This window comes from Pseudopipra pipra, chromosome 4 (assembly GCF_036250125.1).
Source record: "Pseudopipra pipra isolate bDixPip1 chromosome 4, bDixPip1.hap1, whole genome shotgun sequence".
Taxonomy (NCBI): domain Eukaryota; kingdom Metazoa; phylum Chordata; class Aves; order Passeriformes; family Pipridae; genus Pseudopipra; species Pseudopipra pipra.
Genome location: NC_087552.1, coordinates 75,927,113 through 75,936,025, shown reverse-complemented (window position 1 = coordinate 75,936,025; position 8,913 = coordinate 75,927,113). Strand labels below are relative to the sequence as shown.

The window sequence follows — 8,913 nt, the reverse complement described above, 5'->3', positions numbered from 1 at the left end:
ACACCCCGAGGTTCCTGGTATATTTGGGGGTCCCCCACATCCCGAGATTCCCGGTATATTTGAGGGTCCCCCACACCCCGGGGGTCCCTGTGTATTTGGGATTCCCCCACACCCCGGGGTTCCCGGTATATTTGGGGGTCCCCCACATCCCGGGGGTCCCTGTATATTTAGGGGTGCCGGTATATTTGGGGGTCCCCCCCATCCCGAGGTTCCCGGTATATTTGGGAACACCCCACATCCCGGGATTCCCTGTATATTTGGGGGTCCCGCACATCCCAGGGGTCCCTGTGTATTTGGGGGTACCCCCCCATCCCGGGGTTCCCGGTATATTTGGGGGTCCCCCACATCCCGGGGGTCCCTGTATATTTAGGGGTGCCGGTATATTTGGGGGTCCCCCCGTCCCTGCCGCCGCCGTGCCCCGAGTCCTCCGCGCCTGCAGGGGGCGCCGTTGGCGGCGCGCCCAGCGCGGCCCCGCCGCTCGGTGGTTCCGGCGCCGCGTGTTCCCGGAGCGGGCCCGGGAGTGCTCCGGGAGCGGCCCCGGGAGCGGCCCGGCCCGGCCCCGCCATGTGGTTCATGTACGCGCTCAGCTGGCTGTCCCTGCTCGTGCAGGTGGCCTTCGTCACCCTGGCCATCGGTGAGACCCCCGGCGGGCCGGCCCGCCCCGCGCCCTGTCGCGATATGTCGCGAGGGCGGCGGCGGGGAGGGGGCGGCCGGGGCTGGGGGAGCCGAGCCGGGCACGGGACCCCTGGGAGTGCCGGGCCCGGGGGGTCCCTGGGTGTTCCTGGGATTGGGGGTCCCCGGGTGCCCCCTCGGAGTGACCCTGAGGTTGGGGGTCCCCGGGTGACCCTGAGCCCCGAGGTTTGGTGTCCGAGTGACTGGGGGTCCCTTGTGGCCCCTGGGAGTCCCGGAGATTTGGGGTCCCTGAGTGTCCCGGAGATTTGGGGTCCCTGAGTGTCCCGGAGATTTGGGGTCCCTGGGGGTCCCTGAGATTTGGGGGTCCCTGGGAGTCCCTGGGGGCCCAAGTGGCTGGGGGTCCCTGGGTGTCCCCAAGGGCTCCTGTGCTGTTTCGGGGAGGGGGGGTCCCCCTTGTGCCCCCCCCCCCCGGCTGATCCCGGTGATCCCGGTGCTGATCCCGGTGCTGATCCCGGTGCTGATCCCGGCGATCCCGGTGCTGATCCCGGTGTTCCCGGTGCTGATCCCGGTGCTGATCCCGGTGATCCCGGTGTTCCCGGTGCTGATCCTGGTGATCCCGGTGCTGATCCCGGTGCTGATCCCGGTGCTGATCCCGGTGATCCCGGTGTTCCCGGTGCTGATCCCGGTGCTGATGCCGGTGATCCCGGTGCTGATCCCGGTGCTGACGCCGGTGTTCCCGCAGCGGCCGGGCTGTACTACCTGGCGGAGCTGATCGAGGAGTACACGGTGGTCACCAGGAGGATCATCAAGTACATGATCTGGGTGAGTCCCGGGGGGATCTCCGGGGGACTTGGGGCTGAAATCCCCCCGGGAGGGCAGAGCAGCTGTGCCGTGGGATGGGGGGGAAGCGCGTGGGAAGCTCCTGATTCCCGGAGGGAGGGTGGCAGGGGCTGCTGCCATCCCACCCCACCCCATCCCACCCCCCCTGGGGACAGGGGGTGCTGCCCCACCCCTGGGTGACCCCTGCCCACCTGCTGGGGAACCCGGGTGTGTCCCGCCAGGAGCAGGGCGGGATTCCCACTGGGACCTTCTCCCGGGGTGGGAGGCACGGGGGGGATCCCTGTGCCCCCCCGGCTGACCCCGGGTGACCCCCGCTGACCCCCACTGACCCTGGGTGACCCCCGCTGACCCCGCTGCCCCCTGTGCCCGCAGTTCTCCTCGGCCGTGCTGGTGGGGCTGTACCTGTTCGAGCACTTCCCGGGGTTCCTGGTGGGCGTGGGGCTCTTCACCAACCTGGTGTACTTTGGATTGCTCCAGACCTTCCCCTTCATCGTCCTCACCTCCTCCAACTTCATCCTGTCCTGCGGTGAGGGGGCAGTTCCCACCCGGGGGGGGGAAATGGGGGGGTGGGAGCGGGAGCTGGGGAGGGGGAGCCTCGTCCCCCCATCCCAGGGGGGCTCAGGGTCATCCCCGGGGGGCTCAGGGTCATCCCCGGGGGGCTCTGGGTCATCCCCGGGGGGCTCTGGGTCATCCCCGGGGGGCTCTGGGGGGCAGCAGAGGTTTGGGAATTGCTGTCCCTGCCCGGGAAGGACTTTGAGCCCCGGGTGGCACTTCAATGGCAGGTGCTGATGTGGCTGGGATCCATCTGGGCATGGGGGGTGTGGAGCTGGGAATGCCGGGCTTTCCTGGGAATGCTGGGCTTCCTGGGAATGCCGGGCTTTCCTGGGAATGCTGGGCTTTCCTGGGAATGCTGGGCTTCCTGGGAATGCTGGGCTTTCCTGGGAATGCTGGGCTTCCTGGGAATGCCGGGCTTTCCTGGGAATGCTGGGCTTTCCTGGGAATGCCGGGCTTTCCTGGGAATGCTGGGCTTTCCTGGGAATGCCAGGCTTTCCTGGGAATGCTGGGCTTCCTGGGCACCCTCTGCTTCCACTCACACTGGTTTGGGTTGGGAGGGACCTTAAATCCCACCCAGGGACACCTCCCACCAGCCCAGGTTGCTCCAAGCCCTGTCCAGCCTGGCCTTGGACACTTCCAGGGATCCAGGGGCAGCCACAGCTTCTCTGGGAACTTCATTCCAGGGCCTCCCCACCCTCCCAGCCAGCAATTCCTCCCCAATATCCCATCTCACCCTGCCCTCTGGCAGAGGGAAGCCATTCCCTGTGTGCTGTCCCTCCCTGCCTTGTTCCCAGTCCCTCTCCAGCTCTCCTGGAGCCCCTTCAGGCCCTGCCAGGGGCTCTCAGCTCTCCCTGGAGCCTTCTCTTCTCCAGGGGAACCCCCCCAGCTCTCCCAGCCTGGCTCCAGAGCTGAGATGATCCAGAACCCTGGGATGGTTTGGGTTGGAAGGGACCTTAAATCCCATCCAGTGCCACCCCCGAGTTTGGGGGTCCCTGAGGCCTCGGAGTGTCCCTGAGTTTGGGGGTGGCTGCTCACCCCATGGGGGGGTTTCCAAGTGTTTTAGGATGAGCAGGACTGGGGTTGTGGGGCCGTGGGAAGGGGCAGGGGGGGCTGTCCCCATTCCAGGGGCTGGGATTCTCCCGTGGGAGTCCCTGACCCCCCGTCCCCCTGCAGTGCTGGTCGTGCTCAACCACTACCTGGCCTTCCAGTTCTTTGCTGAGGAGTTCTACCTGTTCTCTGAGGTGAGACCTGGGCAGGGGCTCAGCCCTGCTCTGCTGCTGCTGGGAGGGAGGAGGGAGGGAGGAGGGAGGGAAATGCCAGTTTTTGGGTCAGCAGCTCCAACACTTCCAGGGTTATTTTTGCAGCCCTTCCCTGGGGGTTCCTGAGTTTGTTCCCTCCCAGGGAAGCTGCAGGTTCTTCTTCCAGGTGTGGGTTTGGAGCTTTCCCAGCCAACTCCAAACACAGACATGGGTTATTTCTTTTTTATTATTTATTTTTTTTGAAGAAATTATTTTCTTATTTATTTTCGTATTTTTATTTTTTTTTTCTAAAATCCTAAAAGCCAGGAAAAATAGAAAATAACATTATTTTATTTCTTTATTTTTTTATTTTTTTTTTACAATCTGACCCCAAATCACTTCCCTTTTGGAATTACTGCTCTTCACTTCTGTTATCTTTTGTGCTCTAATTCCATGTCACATCCTCACATCCTCTGCCAAGGCAAAGCCCCACGTTCCCCAAGGGGCTTCTTTGGGGCCCCCCCCCCCCCCACAAATTGCTGCTGCTTGGTGCAAATTCTAAAAAGCAAACTGAAAAAATTCACCAAGATAAATAAACCCCCTGCTTTTTAAAGAAGTTTAACACTTTTAAGGAAGTTTAACACTTTTCTGGGGCCCGGGGAGGCTGGTTGGTGGCTCAGCACCCCCGGGCTCGTCTCTCCCTGAGGAAATGTGGGAAAAAAGGGCATTTTTTGGTTAGAGGGAAGGAGAACCCCGGGGCAGGAGGAGCCAGCCCAGCTCTTCCCCCTTCCTGTTATTGCCTGGAGGGCGTGGGGAGGATTTAATGAGCTGCCTGTCTGACTGTGCCCTGTAGCAGTGGGAGCAGAGAGCTCTGGGACCCCCTTCCCCTCCTGCAGTGCCGGGGGTTTGTCCCTGATCCTGGGGCAGGGCCGGCTCTGGGGGCTGCAGGGCAGGTCCCACCCCGTCCGTGTGGGGCTCCAGGTGGGAATTGGGGGGCTCTGCCCACAGGTCCTGGCCTACTTCACCTTCTGCCTGTGGCTGATCCCCTTCGCCTTCTTCGTGTCCCTGTCGGCCGGGGAGAACGTCCTGCCCTCCACGGTGCAGCCCGGAGGTGAGGGGGGATAGGGGGGGAATATGGGGGGATAGGGGGAGGATAGGGGTGGGATAGGGTGGGATAGGGGTGGGATAGGGTGGGATAGGGTGGGATAGGGTGGGACACATGTGCCCCCTGCACCCCATTCCCTCCTGGGGCTGTGGGGAAGGTGGGCAGGGAATCCTGGCTCCATCCTGCACCTCTTCAGCCCCGGGCTCATGGAAGGGCTGGGCTGGGAAGGGACCTTAAAGCCCCTCTGGTTCCAGCCCCAGGGACACCTCCCACCAGCTCAGGCTGCTCCAAGCCCCGTCCAGCCTGGCCTTGGACACTCCCAGGGATCCAGGGGCAGCCACAGCTTCTCTGGGCAACCTGGGCCAGGGCCTCCCCACCCTCCCAGTCATGAATCCCTTCCCAATATCCCATTTAAATCCCCCCTTTTCCAGTGGGAAGCCATTCCCTGTGTGCTGTCCCTCCCTCCCTTGTCCCCAGTCCCTCTCCAGCTCTCCTGGAGCCCCTTCAGGCCCTGCCAGGGGCTCTCAGCTCTCCCTGGAGCCTTCTCTTCTCCAGGGGAACCCCCCCAGCTCTCCCAGCCTGGCTCCAGAGCAGAACTGTGGAATCCTGGAAAGGTTTGGGTGGGAAGGGACCCAGAGCCCATCCAGTTCCACCCCCAGGGACACCTCCCACTATCCCAGGTTGCTCCAAGCCCTGTCCAGCCTGGCCTTGGACACTCCCAGGGATGGAGCAGCCACAGCATTCCTGGGTGCTGTCGCTTTCCCTGGATTCTCCCAACATCCCAGGAAGGGGGGCTCAGGCTCTGGGCTCCCTGCAGCAGGTGGAACACCGGGGTGGGCTGGGTGGGAGGTGTCCCTGGGTTCCCGTGGCGTTCCCAGGGAACTCCTGGCTGTGATTCCCTCCCTCCTCCCACAGACGACGTGGTGTCCAACTACTTCACCAAGGGCAAGAGAGGGAAGCGCTCCGGGATCCTGCTCATCTTCTCCTTCATCAAGGAGGCCATCCTGCCCAGCAGGCAGAAGATCTACTGAGCTGGGGGAGCTGGGGGAGCGGGGACGGAGCCGGGACGGAGCCGGGACGGAGCCGGGACACCCCAGACTGTGCCGAGGGCCCCACAGCTCCGCCAGCCCCCCCCCGGCTCCCGAGGGGATTTCCCTGGGAATGGATGGACTGGGACACGCCTGGAGCTGCCAGACACACGGGGAGGGCTGGCACTGCCTCCTCCAGCCCTGCTGATCCCTCGGGAACGTGGCCCAGGAGGAGGTCGGGCTCCGGCCGAGCCCGGCAGGGTCCGGCCCCGGGAAGTGTCACCTGTGGGAATTCCCAGCCAGGTGTTTGTGCCTGGGGGGTTTTGGGGAGCAGCTCCCTCGGGATGGCACAGGACGGGCTCCAGCTTCCCCTGAGGTTTACACAGAGCCATTAATTAAAAAGGAGAGGAGGAGTTGGAATAAATCCGGAGGATTCCGCCGTTCCCGGGGAAGGGACGGCGAGGGCGGGGCCCGTCCCTGCCCCCCTGCAAGGACCCAGCTGCTGCTTTGGTTTGGTTTCAGTGCTGGGAATTCCCCTTTTTCTCTCTGGCTTGGCCAGGACTGTCCAGGATGCTCCAGCTGCTGGGGAGCTGTTCATGGAAGTGAAGTCTCTGCTCCATGGGAATCTCCTCAGCTTCTCCCGGGCCTCTGCTGGGCATTCCCAGAGCTCTGAGCTCTCCAGGCCTCCCCCCTTTCCCAAAGGGAAGGATTCATACTGAGGAGGGGGTGAACCCTTTGTTCTCGTTCCTTGTAACCATAAAAATCCCCTTTTTTCCGTGTTTTTGGCCACCTCCAGCCTGTGCCAGGATGGGCACAGGAATTCCCTGGATCCACCAGGGCAGGGGCACGGGGCAGGAAAGCTTTGGGAGGAGTTTCTGAGGAAAATGGCTCGTGGGAGAAGTTTGCCCTGTTGGAGAGGCTGGATGTGGCAGCTCCTGAGCATTCCTGGAATCCTGGAATGGTCTGGGGGGGAAAGGGACCTTAAATCCCACCCAGGGACACCTTCCATAGGTGCTCCTTCCCAGGGTGCTCCAAGCCCTGTCCAGCCTGGCCTTGGACACTTCCAGGGATGGAGTTGGTGCCATGGGAGGAATCTCCCTCTGTGCACAACAATAAATTTTGGAGATTTTAGGAGATAATACCTTGGAAAAGCTGCTGTCCAGCCCAGGGGCTGGAATTTTGCTCCAAGGTCGCAGGGTGAGGTTTTCTCCCTCTGAACCTGATGCAGGAGGGGTGGAAAACTCCTGGAGAGCCGTGACAGGAGCACAGGGCAGGGTGGAGGGATGGCCCAGGATGGAAATGAGGAGCATCAGGAGCCTTCGTGTCCCTCCTGATCCCTGAATCCCCATTTTCCCGAGCACTCAGCCAGGAGCCAGGGTTGGTTACTTGTGTTTTTCCAGCTGCCAAGTCCATTTTTCCTGCCTGGATCCCACTCAGGACACTCCTCTCCTGGAGCTGAACCAGGTTTCAGGGGAGTTGTGTAACCCCATCAATGTTTAACGAGGGAAAGGAGGAGGAAAGGCCGCAGGGAAGCAAAGGCCAGGCTGGGATCCATCCCCTGCCCTGAGCAGGGAGCTTTGGGGTGAAACACACCCTCAGGAGCCCAGCTTGGGCCAAAACATCCCCCTGACACGCAGGGAACATGGGAAATCTGGGGGATAAGGTGGAAAATCTCTGGATATTCACCAGGGTAAGGTAGGAACGATCCAGGGTCCAGCCACAAAGGGGCTGGGAGGTGCTCCAGCTTCAGACAAGGTGGGAGTTACCACTTGGATGGAGTGTTTGACTGTTATTGTGATTATGCCCCACCCCTGGAAGTGGTGCTCCATCCCTGGAAGTGCCCAAGGCCAGGTTGGACGGAGCCTGGAGCGACCTGGGCCGGTGGAAGGTGTCCCAGGGGGTGGGACCGGGTGAACTTTAGGGCCCCTTCCCACCCACATTCCACGGTTCCATTTGAGAGTCGTGGATTCACACCCAGACAGCTGCTCTCCGAGGCGTCTCTGCCTGCTCCTGGCTCCCCCATCCCGCGGGATCATCGATTTTCATGGATGCTTGGAGGGGGTAATGAGGGGAGAGGAGCTCACTCGATACGGAGCGGGCACAGGGAAAGGGCAGGACGGGGGGGACTCTCCCTCCTCGGGCCCTGACATTTCCCTGGTGCTGAGCTGGGAGGGGAGGGAGAGGTGAGAGCAGGTGGGGCTGGGAATGGCCCCCAAAGCTGGATTTGGAGACGCTCAGGAAGCAGGAGAGGGGTGATCCCAGCCCCGGCCCCCCGAGCGCTCCCAGCCCCTCCCTGGGGCTCTGCCGCCTTTCCCAGCACCAGGGGCCTTGTCCAGGCAGGGATGAGGCCTCTCCGTGCCTGCTTCCCACAGGGCAGCGCTCCTGGAGAGTCCAGAGGGAGGAGGAGGAGCTGTGGAATTGGGGAGGTTGCTCCCCACCTTAAATATTTCAGTTCGACTCGTGGGCGCTCGAGAGGAGCAGGAAAAAAAGGGATGAAAAGAGCCAAGTGCTGGAGTGTCGTGACAGCAGCGTGTCCTGGCTGTTCCCAGGGAATGGGGGGACCACGGGTCCGTGGGAAGGGGTCTGTCCCCTCCTCGGGGGTGCTGGGAGCAGCCGCAGTCCTGCCTGTCCCCAACTGCTCCAACCCCCGAGGGAATAAAGGATTTTGGTACCGTGTGGTGTTGGAGAAGGAGCACGGCCGGAGGGCAGGGACAGGGGGGGCTGGGGGAGGAAATTCCCTCCTGGGAGGGTGGGCAGGCCCTGGCACAGGTTGCCCAGACAGAGCTTGGAGCAACCTGGGCTAGTGGAAGGTGTCCCTGCTCGTGGCGGGGGGTGGGACTGGGTGGGGTTTAAGGTCCCTCCCAACACAAACCAGTCTGGAATTCCATGAAAACCCATCTCCCGGGGACCCCAAGGCTTAAAACCAAGCGTGGGCTGAAGAGCATCATCCCTTCCCATCCCGTGTCCTGCTCTGGTCCCACCAGGCCTCTTTCCAGGGCCCGTTGGCAGCAGCTCCAGTCCCGTTCCCAGCCCCATTCCCAGCCCCATTCCCATTCCCAGCCCCATTCCCATTCCCAGCCCCATTCCCAGCCCCATTCCCATTCCCAGCCCCATTCCTGGCCCCATTCCCAGTCCCATTCCCAGTCCCATTCCCAGCCCCATTCCCATTCCCAGCCCCATTCCCATTCCCAGCCCCATTCCCATTCCCAGCCCCATTCCCATTCCCAGCCCCGTTCCCAGTCCCGTTCCCAGCCCCGTTCCCAGCCCCATTCCCAGCCCCGTTCCCATTCCCATTCCCAGCCCCATTCCCAGCCCCGTTCCCAGCCCCGTTCCCAGCCCCGTTCCCAGCCCCATTACCAGCCCCATTCCCAGCCCCGTTCCCAGCCCCCTTCCCAGCCCCATTCCCATTCCCAGCCCCGTTCCCAGCCCCATTCCCAGCCCCGTTCCCAGCCCCGTTCCCAGCCCCGTTCCCAGCCCCATTCCCAGCCCCGTCCCGCTGTGCCCCCCCCGGCCA

General features: G+C 62.8%; 1 protein-coding gene across 2 annotated transcripts; it reads left to right on the top strand.

The window, feature by feature from the left end:
* The first annotated feature begins 473 nt into the window (after positions 1-473).
* TEX261 (testis expressed 261) lies at positions 474-8,075 on the top strand. 2 transcript variants are annotated; one of them, XR_010430351.1, is made up of 7 exons: positions 474-634; positions 1,376-1,455; positions 1,846-1,999; positions 3,202-3,269; positions 4,275-4,377; positions 5,287-7,094; positions 7,772-8,075. XR_010430351.1 is itself a non-coding variant. In XM_064653636.1 (6 exons), exons 1-6 carry the CDS (start codon positions 565-567, stop codon positions 5,400-5,402), a joined length of 591 nt encoding a protein of 196 aa, XP_064509706.1. In that variant the 5' UTR covers positions 474-564; the 3' UTR covers positions 5,403-8,075. The 2 variants fall into 2 exon arrangements, 1 of the variants encoding a protein (XP_064509706.1); XM_064653636.1 differs by having other exon boundaries at positions 5,287-8,075.
* The last annotated feature ends 838 nt before the right edge of the window (positions 8,076-8,913 follow it).